Source organism: Dreissena polymorpha, chromosome 5, assembly GCF_020536995.1.
Source record: "Dreissena polymorpha isolate Duluth1 chromosome 5, UMN_Dpol_1.0, whole genome shotgun sequence".
In the NCBI taxonomy this organism is placed as follows: domain Eukaryota; kingdom Metazoa; phylum Mollusca; class Bivalvia; order Myida; family Dreissenidae; genus Dreissena; species Dreissena polymorpha.
In genome coordinates, this window is record NC_068359.1 from 6,825,582 (window position 1) to 6,846,160 (window position 20,579).

At 35.4% G+C, this 20,579-nt stretch overlaps 1 protein-coding gene across 4 annotated transcripts in view; it reads left to right on the forward strand.

Annotated features, from left to right (window-relative positions):
• Positions 1-20,037, forward strand: part of LOC127881241 (uncharacterized) — an 89,355-nt gene extending 69,318 nt beyond the window's left edge. For all 4 annotated transcript variants that reach the window (XM_052428979.1, XM_052428981.1, XM_052428982.1 and 1 more), the window contains exons 5-7: positions 379-558; positions 9,752-9,905; positions 12,137-20,037. In XM_052428979.1, the coding sequence (XP_052284939.1) occupies positions 379-558; positions 9,752-9,905; positions 12,137-12,318 (516 nt within the window). In that variant the 3' untranslated portion in view covers positions 12,319-20,037. The remainder of the gene's footprint in view (positions 1-378; positions 559-9,751; positions 9,906-12,136) is intronic.
• Positions 20,038-20,579: the final 542 nt, after the last annotated feature.

Here is a 20,579-nt window from a genome sequence, read left to right on the forward strand (position 1 = left end):
GTTGAACTGAATTTTATGCCATCCCTTGTACAGGTTGTTTAGTTGAATTGAATTTTATGCCATCCTCTGTACAAGTTGTTTGGGTTGAACTAAATTTTATGCCATCCCTTGTACAGGTTGTTTGGGTTGAACTGAATTTTATGCCATCCTCTGTACAAGTTGGTTGTGTTGAACTTGAAATGAATTTTATGAAATTTTCAATACAAGTTGTTTGGGTTTAACTGAATTTAATGCCATCCTTTGTACTGGTTTGTTTGTGTTTTGCTGAATTTCATGCCATGATGCTCTGCACCAGTTCTTAGGGTTAAATTGAATGTTATGCCATACTTAATACATGTTGTTTGGGTTTAGCTTACCTTTATTTCCTCCTCTGTACAGGTTGGCTCTTACAAGTTCCTGCCGGATCTGGAGAGCAAGGACCGTCTAGTTCGCACCATCAGCAGTCCGCTGCTCCAGTATCGGACTGTGCAGTCCATCCTTGAGGCTCAGTACGATGGTTACCTGCCCCTTGCCAGCTTCCCGACCTCCCTGAAGGCAGTCATCGAGGCCTTCTTTCAAGTGGGTAACAGTGTTGTTGCTTTTTTCTCATTGTTTCGATGAGAAACAACAAGAAAATTTTTGGTCAATTGTTGCATTTCATATGGATAACTTCATAGCTGGGGAATGCATATGAGCCATGCACAGCGAAAATGGGGTTTAATGCATATGCCTAAAGTGGTATCCCAGAGTGCAGTCCGCAGAGGCTTATCAGCGATGACATTTTCTGCTTATTCTGGATTTTGCGCTAAAAAGGGACTGTCTTTAATCGAAATTTACAATTAAAGTGGGAAGTGTCTCCTCTGATTAGCCTCTGTACACTACAGATGCTTATTTTAGACAACACTAACTAGACACAACAATGCACATGCATTTAATGCTGTTTTCCCAAAGTGAGGCTTAAATCCTTTGTTGAAAGTAAAATTGCATGATTTGGAAAACTTTTATTAGAAAGTATGAAGGCCCCAACTATAGAAAGGAAAAAACCCTGTTAGTAATAGTATTTTTGCCCAGCCAAGCAGATTTGGGACCAGGATTTTCAATAGAGATTCCTTGGTTTTTGGTGCAAGGAAATTGACACGTATTCATTGTTTTAATGGAGCAAATTCATTAGTTATATGCTTAATCTTGCCAATTTAAATCCTTGATAGTAAGTATTGTTAGAACAATTATGAATCTTTTCTTTTCCTAAGTGACAGTTTTGGTCCATACAAGCAAATACTATTATTCAGCTTTGTGTATAATCATTTAGGGGAAAGTCATTTGAAGGGCCAAGTCAAGTATATTGTTTATCTTGCCTATATGAGAGTCCTTGAAAGGTATTGTTCTCTGATTGCACTTTTCTAATCTCTATTGAGCAATGGTTTTGCATTCAAGAGCTACTTGAGAAGGACAGCTTTTCATTTAACATTGAGGTATCAGTGGTATACTAATTTATCTGATTTATCTGATACAAACGTGATTAGTAGATACAATAGTTTTATGCTGAATTCTCAACAAGTCAAGTGCAGGTCTTCAACATATTGTAGAGAGTTAACCATTCTCTTTGTATTCATCTGTTTCTTATAATTTGTTATTTACATGGAAACAAGCACATGCTTTGTTTTTTAAAGTGCTTTTAAGAATTTTAAGAATAACACATTAATTTCACTTTTATGTACATGTTTTTATTTTGAATGTTAAAAACATTTTCATTTGAATAATGCATTTTAATGAGAACATATCCAAAGATATCATTACAGAACTTGCTTTCTTTTCTGAAGAAATTATGTAATTCCTTTGTTTTTTTAATGGTTCAGAATTTGTGTTTTGGCTATTTTACAGCAATTACCCAGATAGGTTTTTTTAGCTCACCTGATTGCTCAGGTGAGCTTTTGTGACCGGTCTTTGTCCGTCGTCTGTCCGTCTGTCCACATTTGTTCGTAAACACTCTAGAGGCCACATTTATTGTCAGATATTCATGAAACTTGGTCAGAAGCGTTGTCCAAATAAAATCTCCGTTGAGTTCAAAACTGGGTCGTGCCGGGTCAAAAACTAGGTCACTTGATCAAAAAAAGAAAAAACTTGTAAACACTTTAGATGTCACATTTCATGACTAATCTTCATGTAACTTTGTCAAAATGTTTGTCTTAATGATATGTTGGTTGAGATCAAAAGTGGTTCCGGTCCGTTGAAAAACATGGCCGCCAGTGGGCGGGGCATTTTGCCTTATTTTGCTATAGAGAAACCTTGTAAACACTCTAGAAGTCACAATTTTTGCTCAATCATCATGAAAGTTGGTCAAAACATTGGTTTTATTGATTTCTCGGAGGAGTTCAAAAATGGTCCAGATCAGGTAAAACATGGCGGCCAGTGGGCAGGGCATTTTTCTCTATATGTATATAGTGAAAACATGTCAACACTCTAGAAGTCACATTTTTGGCCAAATTTTCATGAAATTTTGTCAGATTTTTTGTTTCCTAGATACGTGAGTTTAAGTTTGAAAATGGTTCTGGTCCGTTGAAATGCATGGTTGCCAGGGGGACGGGGCAGTTTTTCTTATTTTTATATAGTAAAAAGGCTTTTTAAACAATCATGAATTAAGGTCATGTACATATAACATGCGAGAAAACTCTTCTAAATATTGCATTTAAGTTTACAGTAGTTACTCCCCTTTGATTATTAATGTTTTCATAATAATACAGTGTAGATTTGTGTATCATTTATGTGTTAATTGTTATTCGAGGTTGGATGTTTTTTTTAGCTCACCTGATTGCTCAGGGGAGCTTTATTGACCGGTCTTTGTCAGTCGTCCGTCCGTCCATCGTCCGTCAGTCCACATTTTTTCATAAACACTCTAGAGGCCACATTTATTTTCTGATCTTCATGAAACTTGGTCAGAAGATTTGTCCCAATGATATCTTGATAGAGTTCGAAATTGGGTCATGCTGGGTCAAAAACTAGGTCACTAGGTCAAAAAAAAGAAGCATGTAAACACTGAAGAAGTCACATTTAATGCCCAATCTTCATGTAACTTTGTCTTAATGTCTGTCTTAATGATATGTTGGTTGATTTCAAAAGTGGTTCTGGTTCGTTGAAAAACATGGCCGCCAGTGGGCGGGGCAGTTTTCCTTATATGGCTATAGAGAAACCTTGTAAACACTCTAGAAGTCACAATTTTGGCCCAATCATCATGAAAGTTAATCAAAACATTGGTTTTATTGATATGTCGGATGAGTTCGAAAATGGTCCAGATCGGTGAAAAAAGTTAGCCAGTGGGCGGGGCATTTTTCTCTATACGTATATAGTGAAAACATGTGAACACTCAAGAAGTCACATTTTTTGCCCAATATTCATGTAATTTGGTCAGAATATTTATTTTTCTTGATATGCGAGTTAAATTTGAAAATGGTTCCGGTTGTTTTAAAATCATGGCTGCCGGGGGGGAGGTGTCAGTTTTCTTATATTTATATAGTAAAAAAAAGCTTGTGAACACTCTAGAAGTCACATTTTTTGCCCAATCATCATGAAACTTTCTGAAAAGATTGGTTTTATATATATCTCAGATGAGTTTGCAAATGGTCCCAATGGGTCAATAAACATGGCTGCCAGGGGGGTAGGGCAGTTTCCTTATGTGACTATATAGAGAGAAACCTTGTGATCGAACACTATGGAAGTCACATATTTTACCTAATCATCGTGAAACTTAGTCAATACATTGATTTTATTGATTTCTTGGACAAGTTTGAAAATGGCTCAGATCGGTGAAACAAACTATTTAGCTCACCTGATTGCTCAGGTGAGGTTTTAGGATTGGTCTTTGTCCGCTGTCCGTCCATCCACATTTGGTTTGTAAACACTCTAGCATTCACATTTCTAAACCATTCTTTATCAAATTTGCTGAAAGATCTCAGTCAAGTTTGATGATAGGTCACCATTTCAAATCTTACAAAAACAAAAACACTTCCTACGCCAGAGTTTTGATTCAATAATGATGAAACTTGACCAGGATGTTTGTTTGGTCAATATCTAGGTCAAGTTTGACATTAGGTAAAGATTGAATGAACCGACTCCTTTCAGGTGAGCAAACTAGGGCCATCTTGGCCCTCTTGTTTAAGATGTTTGTGGTTTAAAGCTTTTTTTTGTTTTGGTAATTAAACACAGAGCACTCAATTGACAATTTCCAGACAGACTAACAGTGGGCTGACCTTGAAATGATGCAAGATGGAATGTAATTGATTTGTTTGTTTTGTAATTTAAAATCTTAACATGTCAACTATGAAAACACTATACAATTATAATTTTGTTATCAGACTAGGACACTACAGTTCATATATGCTCTAAAATCTACAAGTACACAAGAACAAACACGCACAACTCAATTTGATATTAACCCATTGATGCCTAACATTGATTATGAGGGAGAGGAAGGAATGAGTCATGCTGAAGGATAAACACATTGATTGTTTATGAAGTTAATGTATGGGACCAGGAATAACATTTTGCTGTAATTTGTTGGTGTGTGAGCTCTGGTCAACAGGCGGTGTTTAAAGAAGACATTAACAATGGATATATGCTACTGCTGATAAAGGGTTCTAAAAAAAACAGCTACATGTACCAAATTTAGGTTTGGAATGTAAATTGCTAACTGTTGGCTACATTAATCATGACTCATCAATGACCCCTATTGATCTTCTGGTCACTAGGTCAAAGGTGACAGTCACAGTGATTCAAAATACAAAAATTGGTTTTCAAATGATAACTCAAAAACACTTTCACCTAGGATAAAGACTTCATAGGTACATAGATCATGATTATAAAAATACCCCTTTTGAATTTCAAATCACTACATCAAAGATCAACTTCACAGTGACTCAAACAATAAAATTGTTTCTTGATATTTACTGACAATGCTTACACCTAGATTTATGATCTTCATAGTTACATTGATCATGACTGGCAGATGACCAACATAATGTTCAAGTCACTAGGTCAAACGTCTTAATAACAATGACTCAACACTGTAAAATGGTGTCCAGATGACAACTCAAGAAACCAAGGTCAAAAGTCAAAGTCACAATGACTAATATATTCATATTCACACAATGGCTGCCATAACAACTGACAGCCCATATGCAGGCATGCATGTTGTACAAACAGCCCAATACATTTGGTTAAAATACAATGAATACACTCTTCTCAGGTGAGTGAACTAGGGCCATCTTAGCCCTCTTGTTTGGAGAAAACCGGAGGTATTGTCATAGCCAGCTGGCCCGCCGTCCGCATCGTGCTAAAACCTTAACATTGGCTCTAAAATCAAAGTGCTTCCGCCTTCAACTTTGAAACTTCATATATAGCTGCACCTTGAAGAGTTCTACACGCCACACCTATTTTTGGGTAACTAGGTCAAAGGTCCAGGTCACTGTTACCTTTAAAAAAAAAAAAAATCTGACAAGCTTTCACTTATTCAAAACTGCACCCGCAGCTGAGGGTTGGCACCCGCTTTTTGGTGCTCTTGTTTATTGAATAGTCTTCATATCCTTCAACATTTAGCTGTTTAGCTTGTTGAAATTCTGTTCTTTGTCATAGATGTTTTTTATGCCCCCTACTTAATCTGGGATGGCAAACAGTTTTGAGCTTGCATGTCTCTGCTCTCTTCCGACCGTCTAACTTTCTTGTGTGAAAGTTTCCAAAAACGAATTGTTAGTAGAAGAGATAAACTTTGCAAAGACTCAGGGCACCACCATAATTTGGTTTCAGATATATTAAACAAAACTGCTTTATTTTTAGCTCATCTATTTTTTGAAAAAAAATTATGAGCTATTGTCATCACCTTGGCGTCGGCTTCTGCATCGGCGTCGGCGTCCGGTTAAGTTTTGGGTTTAGGTCCACTTTTCTCAGAAAGTATCAATGCTATTGCATTCAAACTTGGTACACTTACTTACTATCATGAGGGGACTGGGCAGGCAAAGTTAGATAACTCTGGTGTGCATTTTGACAGAATTATGTGCCCTTTTTATACTTAGAAAATTGAAAATTTTGGTTAAGTTTTGTGTTTAGGTCCATTTTATTCCTTAAGTATCAAAGCTATTGCTTTCATACTTGCAACACTTACTTACTATCATAAGGGGACTGTGCAGGCAAAGTAATGTAACTCTGACTGGCATTTTGACAGAATTATGTGCCCTTTTTATACTTAGAAAATTGAAAATTTTGTTAAGTTTTGTGTTTAGGCCCACTTTATTACTACAGTATCAAAGCTATTGCTTTCATACTTGCAACACTTATTAACTATCATAAGGGGACTGTGTAGGCAAAGTTATGTAATCTGACTGGCATTTGGACGGAATTATGGGCCCTTTATACTTAGAAAATTGAAAATTTTGTTAAGTTTTGTGTTTTGGTCCACTTTACCCCTAAACTATCATAGATATTGCTTTCATACTTGGAACACTCGTAAACTATCATAAGGGTACAGTAAAAGGACAAGTTGCATAACTCTGGTTGTCATTTTTACGGAATTATGGCCCTCTTTTGACTTAGTAACTTTGAATATATGGTTAAATTTTGTGTTTCGATCCACTTTTCTTCTAAAGTATCAAGGCTATTGCTTTCAAACTTCAAATACTTTCATGCTAACATGAGGTTACTGTACCTGGCAAGTTGAATTTTACCTTGACCTTTGAATGACCTTGACTCTCAAGGTCAAATTATTAAATTTTGCTAAAAATGCCAACTAAAAACTTCTTTATTTATGATTAGATTTGATTGATACTTTGACAAAACTACTCTTACCTGACATACCACAATAGACTCCACCCAAACCATCCCCCGTGCCCTCCCCCCCCCGAATCACCCCCCCCCCCCCTAAATTTTTTTTTTAAGATCATCTCACAAATGACCACCACACCCTCACACTATACTATACTCCCCCCCCCCAACCCCACCCCTCCCCTAATTTTTTTTTTTGAAACGGTTAAAAAACACAAATATTTATTTTTATTATTTTATGTTTGAAATACCGTCCAACCATCACACCCAAGAATACCCTCCCACCCCCCCCCTCTAATTTTTTTTTTTAAGATCATCTCACAAATGACCACCACACCCTCACACTAAACTATACCCCCCCCCCCCCCCCCGAATCCCCCCCACCTAATTTTTTTTTTTTTAAGATCATCTCACAAATGACCACCACACCTTCACCCTATACCCCCACCCCACCCCCCACTCCCAATTTTTTATATTTGAAACGGTTAAAAAACACAAACATTTATTTTTATAAATTTATGTTTGAAATACCGTCCAACCATCACACTAAAGAATACACCCCCATCCCCCCCTACCCCCACCCCCCCCGAATCCCCCCCCTAAATTTTTTTTTTTAAAGATCATCTCACAAATGACCACCACACCCTCACACTATACTATACCCCCCCCCCACCCCACCCCCCATTTTTTTTTTGAAACGGCTAAAAAACACAAATATTTATTTTTATTATTTTATGTTTGAAATACCGTCCAACCATCGCACCCAAGAATACCCCCCACCGCCCCCCTCCCCCCCCTCCCGAATTCCCCCCCCACCCCTAAATTATATATATATTTTTTATTTTTTTTTAAGATCATCTCACAAATGACCACCACACCCTCACACTATAACCCCCCCCCCACCCCCCCAAATATTTTTTTTTTGAATGGTTAAAAAACACAAATATTTATTTTTATTATGCCCCCCTTCGAAGAAGAGAGGGTATATTGCTTTGCTCATGACGGTCTGTCGGTCGGTCCGTCCACCAGGTGGTTGTCAGACGATAACTCAAGAACGCTTAGGCCTAGGATCATGAAACTTCATAGGTACATTGATCATGACTCACAGATGACCCCTATTGATTTTGAGGTCACTAGGTCAAAGGTCAAGGTCACTGTGACCCAAAATAGTAAAATGGTTTCCGGATGATAATTCAAGAATGCTTATGCCTAGGATCATGAAACTTCATAGGTAGATTGATCATGACTAGCAGATGACCCCTATTGATTTTCAGGTCACTAGGTCAAAGGTCAAGGTCACGGTGACCCGAAATAGTAAAATGGTTTCCGGATGATAATTCAAGAACTCTTATGCCTAGGATCATGAAACTTGATAGGTAGATTGATCATGACTAGCAGATGACCCCTATTGATTTTCAGGTCACTAGGTCAAAGGTCAAGGTCACGGTGACCCGAAATAGTAAAATGGTTTCCGGATGATAACTCAAGAACGCTTATGCCTAGGATCATGAAACTTGATAGGTACATTGATCATGACTGGCAGATGACCCCTATTGATTTTCAGGTCACTAGGTCAAAGGTCAAGGTCACGGTGACCCGAAATAGTAAAATGGTTTCCTGATGATAACTCAGGAAAGCTAATGGCTAGGATCATGAAACTTCATAGTTACATTGATCATGACTCGCAGATGACCCCTATTGATTTTCAGGTCACTAGGTCAAAGGTCAAGGTCACAGTGACAAAAAACATATTTACAAAATGGCTGTCACTACAACTAAGAGCCCATATGGGGGGCATGCATGTTTTACATCGCACCCAAAAATCCCCCCCCCCCACCCCACCCCTCTCTCCCCCACCCACCGAATTTTATTTTTTTTCGCATTTTTGGAAGATAATGTAATAAATGTCCACGCCCCCACACTATACACCCCTCTTCACTCCACCCCTCCCTCCTTTGTGATTGAAAATGAGAGTCCCTTCACCTTTAAAAAGAAAATAGATGAGCGGTCTGCACTAGCAAGGCGGTGCTCTTGTTTAATTGTGTTGTGGGTACATAAAAAAGTTAGGCTGCTATATATAACCATAAGGTTAACTTGTGCACCTGCATAGTTTTGTTTGCAGGATTAACAATTGGAGTTATAGCTCCTTTTTATTTAAAAAAATGGCTAGGCATTGTGGTACCCATATTTTAGTCCTCCTTTGTCGTGTATTTTTTTTTAAGCCTTTGTAAACTCTAATCAAGTTACTGCTCCAGAGGCCACATTTATCATTCACTTGGTCAGAATGTTTATTTTGACAATATCTCTCCCTGAGATCAAATTTGTCAAAAAAATGGTTACCGGATCCAATTCTAGAAAACCTTGTCAACACTATAAAGGCCACATTTATAACTCAATCTTGGTTAACTTGGTCAGGATGTTTGTCTAAATAACATTATCAAGGCCAAGATCCAACCTGGGTCACTTGCGACCAAAATTTAGGTCACTTTTTCAACTCTTAGGATAACATTGTTACAACTCTAGAGGCCATATTTATGACTCAATCTTGATGTAACTTGGTCCAATAAATCTGGTTCCCTAAGCCCTCTTAAAGCCAAATTAATTACTTGATCTTAAAGAAAGTTGGTCAGAATGTTTATCTTTAAAATATCGCACCATTTTAAATCTGGTTCATGTGTGATCAAGTCTTCATGAATTGGTGTACCATGAAAACAGTTGAGCACTTAATGGCCACAATGGCCCTTTAGTTAAAAATTCAAGCTAAAGTATTCATGAAACAAGTACTTCAATTGCCCTATTATAACTTCACACATGTCTCTAGGGTCGTGAAAAATAAACATTCTCCGAAAGATAATAAATATTATGAAAATAACACTCAAGAAGCGCAAAGAGCAGTGTGAACTGCCTTGAGGTGCTTCATGCTTAATTCGCTATCATTTGTTATAACTGTATTGCTATTTATCAGGTTGAACCGCTCAAATTGTATCCTACCCCACCCACCACCCCTACCATGGATAGCGCACAAGTTGGCTTGTTTATCAGTCTCTCTGCCTGCGAAACTGACGAGATCGCCATGCTCCTGTACTACCTCGTTGCAAGCTACCTGTCGGTGGTATCCAGTAAGTACTAGTACTTGGTGTTACCCGTACATTCAAAAACCTTGTGGTGATTGCATGTTATTTGTATGTCCCCGGTAGGATAGCATATAGCACATGGACTGTATGTCCGGCATTCCATCTTCCGGGGTATTTTACGCTTCGTTTTCAGATATTGTGCTTATTTTTGGAGTTGATTTTTGGCCAAGTTTTGTGCCTTGGACTTATCCTCAAATCATTTGTATACACTTTTTAAAGTAAAAAGAAAACAATCTACGAAAGGTCAATTGAGTGGATTTGGTGTGAGCAATGCAACAGGAAACTTAAGATTTTTATCCTCACTCAGAAGCATTCATGTGTTCTGCTCCCAGAAGCTCTCAGTAATGGCAAACAGACTCTAGAGCATCTTTATAAGAATTAAGTTTTTGATGCAAACAAGCAAGCTTTCACTTATTCAAAACTGCACCCGCAGCTGAGGGTTGGCACCCGCTTTTTGGTGCTCTTGTTTATTGAATAGTCTTCATATTCTTCAACATTTAGCTGTTTAGCTTGTTGAAATTCTGTTCTTTGATAGATGTTTTTTATGCCCCCTACTTAATCTGGGATGGCAAACAGTTTTGAGCTTGCATGTCTCTGCTCTCTTCCGACCGTCTAACTTTCTTGTGTGAAGGTTTCTAAAAACGAATTGTTAGTAGAAGAGATAAACTTTGCAAAGACTCAGGGCACCACCATAATTTGGTTTCAGATATATTAAACAAAACTGCTTTATTATGCCCCCCTTCGAAGAAGAGGGGGTATATTGCTTTGCTCATGTCGGTCTGTCGGTCGGTCCGTCCACCAGGTGGTTGTCAGACGATAACTCAAGAACGCTTGGGCCTAGGGTCATGAAACTTCATAGGTACATTGATCATGACTCGCAGATGACCCCTATTGATTTTGAGGTCACTAGGTCAAAGGTCAAGGTCACGGTGACCAGAAATAGTAAAATGGTTTCCGGATGATAACTCAAGAACGCTTAGGCCTAGGATCATGAAACTTCATAGGTAGATTGATCATGACTCGCAGATGACCTCTATTGATTTTCAGGTCACTAGGTAAAGGTCAAGGTCACAGTGACCCGAAATAGTAAAATGGTTTCCGGATGATAACTCAAGAACGCTTAGGCCTAGGATCATGAAACTTGATAGGTAGATTGATCATGACTCGCAGATGACCCCTATTGATTTTCAGGTCACTAGGTCAAAGGTCAAGGTCACGATGACCGCAAATAGTAAAATGGTTTCCGGATGATAACTGAAGAACGCTTATTCCTAGGATCATGAAACTTGATAGGTAGATTGATCATGACTCGCAGATGACCCCTATTGATTTTTAGGTCACTAGGTCAAAGGTCAAGGTGACCCGAAATAGTAAAATGGTGTCCGGATGATAACTCAAGAATGCTTATGGCTAGGATCATGAAACTTCATAGGTACATTGATCATGACTGGCAGATGACCCCTATTGATTTTCAGGTCACTAGGTCAAAGGTCAAGGTCACAGTGACAAAAAACATATTCACACAATGGCTCTCACTGCAACGGAGAGCCCATATGGGGGGCATGCATGTTTTACAAACAGCCCTTGTTTTTTAATTGTGTTGTGGGTACATCAAAAAGTTAGGCTGCTATATATAACCATAAGGTTAACTTGTGCACCTGCATAGTTTTGTTTGCAGGATTAACAACTGGAGTTATAGCTCCTATCTTTATAAGAATTAAGTTTTTGATGCAAACAAGCAACACAAATTTAGCCTTCTCTTTGAAGGTGCTTTCAGTTCTTATTTTAATCGTAATCGTTTTCGTACTGAATGTATGTAAAAACGCAGAAAGATATGAAGTGGAGAATGGTGTTTGAGCTACTTTTCAAAATGTCCACTGCCCAGCGTGAGAAAAATAAAAATGGGCCTTGCTCTGTGAAAAGATGGTTAAATGCATGTGCGTAAAGTGTCGGCCCAGATTAGCCTGTGCAGTCCACACAGGCTAATAAGGGACGACACTTTCTGCCTAAACTGGATATTGCTAAGAAGAGACTTTTAGTAAACAAAAAATACCATAAAAGCGCAAATGTCATCCCTGATTAGCCTGTGTGGACTGCATAGGCTAATCATGGACGACACTTTATGCACATGCATAAAACCCCTTTTTAACAGAGCACGGCTAAAAATAGTTTCATTGCAGCAAAAATAATTACAATAAACAATTCACAACTTACAGATCAGGCCCATTTACCCCTTCATAGAAGGAAAGAACCAGCTGTCAGGCCGTGTGATGCAGAGACTCTGCAACTACTGGGAACACATGTGGACAGGCTCACCAAACACCTCCAACTCATGTGTTCGTACCTGTCAAAGACCTGCGAAAGGTACCTCATGTTAATGAGGTGCCTTGGCAGTTGATAGGGTTTGTTTATTTACTGTTTACCACGTAGAAACGCATTTTGACAAAGTTGTAGTCCCTCAGAAAACTAAATTTTATGAAAGACTTTTCTTACTAATTCAAGTTTAAAGGCTCCATTTTCAACCCCTAGATACTGATGAGCAGCAAACAGCATAAAATCTGAACAGACTGCACGTTACTCGCAGGCTGTTCTGGTTTTATGCTGTTTGCACAAGCCATTTTCACTTTGCTTCTGAGTGGGAAAGGGATAGGTGAAAAGTCTAACGCACCTCTAACCATTCAAACAATTGGAATTTAGACAGAGTGCAGAAATTATTAGCTCTTAACGTAATGCGCATGGGCAGGTCACAACTGAAGATTACATTTAGACTTTTTGTCAACATTCACATTTTCAATAATGTTACACTGACTTCCTCTTGAGAAATTTAGAAATATTTGTGATGTGTGATAGATTTTAAAATAGCTTTAAGATTCAGCATAATGTACCGGTAAGTTGTTCTTTTTTTTGGAGGAGGGGGAGGGGTGTAAATTAGAAAATAAAAATGTCTTATTCATTTTTAGTAAGTTTATACATGTAAAATTAAGTGACATAGTAGAATGCAATGCATCTTTTGGTGCATGATTTGTCGACTGAATATACTTTCTTTACTGTTCATTTGTTATGTTTTGTTAAATATGCTCAACTCTGTTAAGCATTGTATCAAAAGTTTTCACAGGAGTTGTCTCCCTTGATCAGTCATTTGATTATCCTACCACTACACAATAGACATAAACGTTCTACTTTTATGTATAAATTTAATGAATAACATTATTAGCATTGTATTAAGTCATATTTAGGCCTGACATGATTGGGGTCCAAGAATTTAGAATATAATTATTAATTGTAGGTCAGTGCTATAGAATTAAAAGATAACGCCTAGATCCTAGATTTTAATGCTGCATTTCTAGAGTTCAGGTTTACACTTTTTATGCTCCCCCAAAATTGTTTGTGGGAGCATATAGTCGCCGCTTCTTCTGTCCGTGCGTGTGTCCGTCCGTGCACAATTTTTGTCCGGGCTATTTCTCAGCAATTTATCACCGGAATTTAATTAAACTTTATGGGAAGCTTCACTACCAAGAGGAGATGTGCATGCATATTATCAGCCAGCTCTGGTCGGATGATTTTTCACCTTTGAAATTTTCCATTAACTATACATATATTGCAATTCTTGTGTGGGCTATTTCTCAGCAACTAATTACCGGAATTCAAAGAAACTTTATGGGAAGCTTCACTACCAAGAGGACATGTGCCTATTATCAGCGGGTTCTAGTCAGATGATTTTTCACAGAGTTATGACCCTTTGAAATTTTCTATAAACTGTACATGTAGTGCAATTCTTGTTCTGGCTATTTCTCCCCAACTACTGACTGGAATTCAATGAAACTTTATGGGAAGCTTAACTTCCTTGAGGAGATGCGCATGTTATTTGTGGGTTCTGGTTAGATGATTTATGTAGAGAGTTATGGCCCTTTGAAATTTTTTAAGCTGCTAAACCATCCATCATATTATTTTGTCCAAAGTTATGCCCCTCAAGACGTTTCCTTTTATCTGAATATATAGTGCAATATTGTGACAAAAAAAACTTTGGGGAGCATCACCCGTCTCCGACGGTTTCTTGTTTATAATCAAATAGGCAACAAGTTCAAAGTTGGACTATACCATTTATAATGACTATTATAAGTTGTTTCAAATTATATATATGTTATATATATATAGTAAAATTACGATGATAGTAATTATTGTTGAACTTATTGCAAATGATTTGAAGTAATTATTCTTAGCATATTTTCTGAATAATGTGTTAAGGATTCATATTTAACCAGGTTTTCTGAAGGAAAGAGCTTGTCCGGGCCATATCTATGTAGTTCATTGTGAGATTTTAAAATCATTTGTCACATTTATTCACCATCATTGGACAGTTTGTCATGTGAAAGAATTACGTAGATATCTCCAAGTTCAAGGTCACACTTTGAGTTTAAAGGTAAAAAATGGCCATAAATTATCTTGTCCGGGCCATAACTATGTCATTCATTGTGAGATTACATTACATTACATAGTACATTTGTTCCCAATCATTGGACGGTGTGTCATGCGAAAGAATTACGTTGATATCCTCAAGACTAAAAATAAATTGAATTTGACACAAAGGGGGTAACTAGGAACAACCAGTAACAAAGCACATTTTGAATTGTCTCCCTTTATCAAACTTTTTTTTTCAAATTGAAAACCTGGTTTTGTGACAATTTTGTCCCTTGTTTTATAATAAGCTTGAATTGTCTTTATTTTATTGTTACTGGTTTTATTTCATGTCACTGTGTAAATATATTAGCATGTGAAAGTTTGAGTAATTGTTTTTAAGTAAAACTTTGATTTCTGAAATTAGCATGCACCAGTATAATATAGTGTCAGCTGGCTTTATGCACTATAGTATGTTAGTCTCTGCTAAAACAAAAGTTTGAAATTTATCTTAATAATTGATCTTTATGTATAGAAAATCAAAAAAAGTATGTAAGGTATAATATATATTGTTCTTATTTTGTCAATTTTGACATTTCGTTCAAGTAAAGAAGGGAATTTTATATTAAATGTTTTATATATTTGATTTTTATTGTGCAAGCTTGTTCATTGAAATGTGTCATACAAAGTTTATGTAACCAATCTTTGCTGCACATTGCTGGTATTGAGATGAACCCATGTAATATGTTTGGATTTTGTTTGTATTTTAGTGCCACATGTTGTCCAATTACTCTTTTGTTGTATGATTAAGAAATCTCAAGCTACCAGTTTTGTATTAATAAAATACTTTTTATCTTTGCGCATTTTGCTTTTTATATACATGAGACAATACAGTTAAACTTAGAACGTTTCTGTAAATTTTTAAAGGAAAATTCAATGAAGCTTTGAATTTCTTGTTCATTTAATTTATGTTTCGATTTTTTTTTAATTTGACATCACTAGTATGATGTCCCTTATGAGATGAAGAAATCCCCAATCTCAAGTTATTTTTTTTTGTTTTAAAAAATCCAATTAATGTTTGCTTGGTTTTTGTTTTTCAAATTATAAAGAAAAATGTAGTGAAACTTTGAATATTGCTGTTGATGTATTTTATTAGGAAACAATTGAAAATGTGAAAATTACTGTTTACTTTCTTACAAACTCACATAAAACTTTACAAATTTCCCTTTATTATGTTATATGTAGTTGTATGATTTAAATGCTTTTATTATAGTATATGAAGAAATTCCAATGAAAACACATAGCTCTGTTTTATGTACAAACACTTTAATTGAATTTTGGATGGCTGTTAATTATATTAGAAATTACAAATAATAAGTCTGCAACAGGTTTACTGGGAGGGGCTATACATGTAGGTTTACACTCTGTCTGTCATGTTGGCCTGTTTGTTCATCTGCAAAATTGGATCCTGTGATTTCACAAAGTACTGAAGATAATTTGATGAAACTTTGTATACATATAGAGGGCACTGTGAAGATTATTTACGATCTTTTTTGGAAGAGGTCGAAGGTCAGATAACTGATACTAAAATAGAACAAAAATTATGATTGCAATAAAAAAAGTACATAAGATATTATAATGAAACTTTGTATACACTTGTACAAACTAATCAATAAAAAAATATTTCTGCTGTCTGAAATGGACCTTGGATTTTAGGATTGAACATCACCCACGTACAGATGGTGCTGTTAGAAGTTTACAACGCACAATCTTAAATTGACAGATTTTTTTAACTCAAGTGGGCATCTGTGTTTCCGGCAATATTATCAAAATTGTGTTCCTTATTATGAGGAAAACATTAAATACATATGTATTAATTGATCTTAAGATTTTTAGAGAAGCTAAATGAACTTTGGTGTAAATTATTAAATTAAAAAAATATACTTACTACAAAAATGTTATATTTTATTACGGAATTCTTAACCATCCACATTACTGTTTGCGATATTTTTAAAAGTTTGTATTAACATGGCACAGGTGCGTTTAATTACCTTAACGAAAATCCAAGACTTTGCTCAATGGAAAAACAGATTTAAAAAAAATCTGTTTCTCCAGAGACCATTTCAAGCACGAAAATGAACACTATCAATGTCAAAATATTGACAATGCTTTAGGTCAAACCAATCCATTACTTGATATTAATTTATTAATGCCAACCCAGAGTAATTAACAAACAACATCAAAACAGCAAATAAAGAGGCACTTTAATAAGTGAGTTTATCTCAAGCCAAAGGGAGAGAAATCCAACACGTATGAGCTGTTTGATATAAAGCTTCTGATATTATACAGATTTAATCCAATCATACTTAGAAAACTGCTGATTGTTTGCAAGAAATAATCCTATCAAACTGAAAAATCAAATAAATAGCCATAGATGATACACACAAACTTGGTACACTGCTGATTATTATCTGGAGATAATCCTGTCAAACTGAGTACTCTATTGATAAATATCTACTGATAACCCAATCAAACATGGTACTTTATTGATTAATATCCAGATATAATCCAACCAAACTTGGTACACTATTGATAAATATCCAGAGATAATTCACTTAAACTTGGTACACTGTTGATACATTTCTAGAGATAATCCTTTCAAACTTCATACACTATTGACAAATATCCAGAGAAAATCCAATCAAACTTGGTACACTGTTGATTAATATACATAGATAATCCAATCAAACTTGATACACTATTGATAGATATCCAGAGATAGTACACTATTGATAAATATCCAGAGTTAATCTTATCAAATTTGGTACACTATTGATAAATATCCAGAGATGATCCAATCAAACTTGGTTCACTATTGATAAATATAAAGAAATAATCAAATCAAACTTGGTACACTATCGATAAATATCCAGAGATAATCCTATCAAATTGTACACTATTTATAAATATCCAGAGAAAATCAAATCGAACTTCGAACAATGTTGTTAGATATCCAGAGATAATCCAATAAAACTCATGCACTATTTATAAATATCCAGAATTAATTCAATAAAACTTTGTACATTGTTGATGAATATCATGAGATAATCCTATCAAACTTCGTACACTTTTGATAAATATTCAGAGATAATCCAATCAAACTTCGGACATTATTGATAAATATCCAGTGATAATTCAATCAAACCTGGTTCAATATTGATAAATATCCTGAGATAATGCAATCAAACTTGTGCACTATTGATAATTATCTAGAGATGATCCAATTAAACTTAGTACACTTTTGATAAATATTCAGAGATACTCCAATCAAACTTCAGACACTATTGATAAATATCCAGAGATAATGCAATCAAACTTGGTGCTCTGCTGATTATTGTCTGGAAATAATCATCTCAAATAAAGATCTATGTAGACAATTTTTCAAGGAATACACATTAAAAAGTAACTTAATTTAACTGGATGTACATTTTGCAGGGGATGTCATACATTTTATATGTTTTTATTTCATATGTTTTGTTAAAACGATCACATCGTGTTTGTTGTATGCCTCATTTAAATCTATTTCAAGATATTCTGTGTTATATGTATGGTATACATTTTGGACATCAAACATACACAATAAATTGTACACATAGTTTCCTAATTTTTATTTTTGTTCAAAAGCAACATATGTCATTACATTAATGCATAGACAAACGTATGAGATGATCGTTATTTTCACAATATTGGTTAAATAAGAGTGGAATTATTAGCTGTCTGTTGTTTTTATAATCATTTATGAACTGTTTTTTTAAAACTTTATTGACAAAAGTTTTGTAACAAAATAAATGTTTTTCTGAAGATTCTCTCTTGAAATATTTGTTAAACTATATTTGTTGCACTAGAATGTTTCTTGATGTAGCCTGAGCATTGTATATATGTAAATTGCTCAATTACATTTTAATGTTTAAGGTCAGTTGTCAAAGACTCTAAAATGTTTTAACAAAAGTGGTTTGGTTAAGTTTTCAGTAAGCTTGCTACTACCCCCTACCCCCTCTGTCAATTTGTCTTTTTGTCAATCTGTTTGAATATACAAATTCTGTCAGAAAATTGCTCCTACCTTTTTCAAAGTTCATCATTTAAACTGGTATGAATTCTTCATAAGAAATGAGGTTGTGTATGTGCTATTGTTACAATCCTACGTAAAAAACGACACAGTATTGCTATTTTAACTTTTAACAGGACGCAAATTCGTGCAGAGAAGTTTTCCTGCACATAATGTACACCATTCAAACCTGAGTGCCTTGTTTCATATGATTTATGTTGTTGGGCATATGCAATGTTTATCATCCTACATAAAAGAGTTGGAAAGATATAGAAAGATATGCCAACTCTTCAGCATTCGCTTAATATTCCTGAGGAGGAATGTGTGAATGCTTGTAATTCAATGTAATTTTATTTAAAATAAAGCTCAAATGGCCATTAGTAGCGAACTTATGCCCTGTTGGTTTGTCCATAATCCATAATCTATTTTTAGTCCCCTACCGGTTTCACCGGAGGGGACTTATGGTTTTGTCTCCGTCCGTCAGTCTGTCCGTCACACTTTTCTGGATCCTGCGATAACTTTAAAAGTTCTTAATATTTTTTCATGAAACTTGGAATATGGATAGATGGCAATGTGGACATTATGCACGTCATTTAATTTTGTTCCTACGTCAAAAATTGTGGTTGCTATGGCAACAAATAGACTAGAAATAGTGCTGAAAATTTTGTTTTTTTCTGGATCCTGCGATAACTTTAAAAGTTCTTAATATTTTTTCATGAAACTTGGAACATGGATAGATGGCAATATGGACATTACGCACGTCATTTCATTTTGTTCCTACGTCAAAAATTGTGGTTGCTATGGCAACAAATAGACTAGAAATAGTGCTGAAAATGTTTTTTTTTTCTGGATCCTGCGATAACTTTAAAAGTTCTTAATATTTTTTCATGAAACTTGGAACATGGATAAATGGCAATATGGACATTATGCTCGTCATTTCATTTTGTTCTTACGTCAAAAATTGTGGTTGCTATGGCAACAAATAGACTAGAAATAGTGCTGAAAATGGTGTTTTTTTTCTGGATCCTGCGATAACTTAAAAAGTTCTGAATATTTTTTCATGAAACTTGCAACATGGATAGATGGCAATATGGAAATTATGCACGTCATTTCATTTTGTTCCTACGTCAAAAATTGTGGTTGCTATGGCAACAAATAGACTAGAAATAGTGCTGAAAATGGTGTTTTTTTCTGGATCCTGCTATAACTTTAAAAGTTCTTAATATTTTTTCATGAAACTTGGAACATGGATAAATGGCAATATGGACATTATGCACGTCATTTCATTTTGTTCCTACGTCAAAAATTGTTGTTGCTATGGAAACAAATAAAAAAAATATTCTGACAATGGTGAAATTTCTGACAATGGTGGAGCCGGTAGGGGACTTTTATTGCTTGGCAATAGTCTTGTTAATACATAATCACTAATGAAACCATTTTGGCCAACTTTATTGGTCTGCTCAATCAAAAAGCAGATACCGATGGGGATAAGCCATTTTTCTCCAAATGTTTTGAAAACATTTAATCTTGTAAGAAAGCACCTTTTGAACTGTAAATTATCATTTTACTTACGCTTTTCGTACGTTTTTTCTTATAAAAAATAAATAATGAAATGTATGATTATTGTTTATGGTGTACTTAATAAACTACACGTATAGTTTATAAGTTTATTATACATCCATAATAACGCAACTTGATGGTGAGCGCTAGCAATAGACTGAGTAGACTGCGGAGGCTTGTATATATACTAACAGAAACTGGGTATGACTCATAAATTCAATATCAGGCCTATACTGTTACATCCTTTCTCTCTTACAAAAGATAGACATGGTCTTTAATGTACTAGTAATTTATAAAAGTCATTATTATTTGCTTCAGCATATGCACATAATAAGCAGTATAAATGATCTCAAGTTGCCTTCATGAATTCATGCAAATGACAAATAAAATACAAGTAACGAATGTGTAATGTCAAAAGTCTGCACATAATTACAGCACACTATTTACAAAATTAAGCATATAGTCTTTGAACGGCTCAGGTGGTTTAAATTGTCGACCTGATCTAGTTGTTGTTATTAGTGGTTCGATAGAAGATTGTTTTTATTTCTCTGGGCCCTTATCATTCGGAAATTCAATGGGAGGTAATTCTGATGCATCAA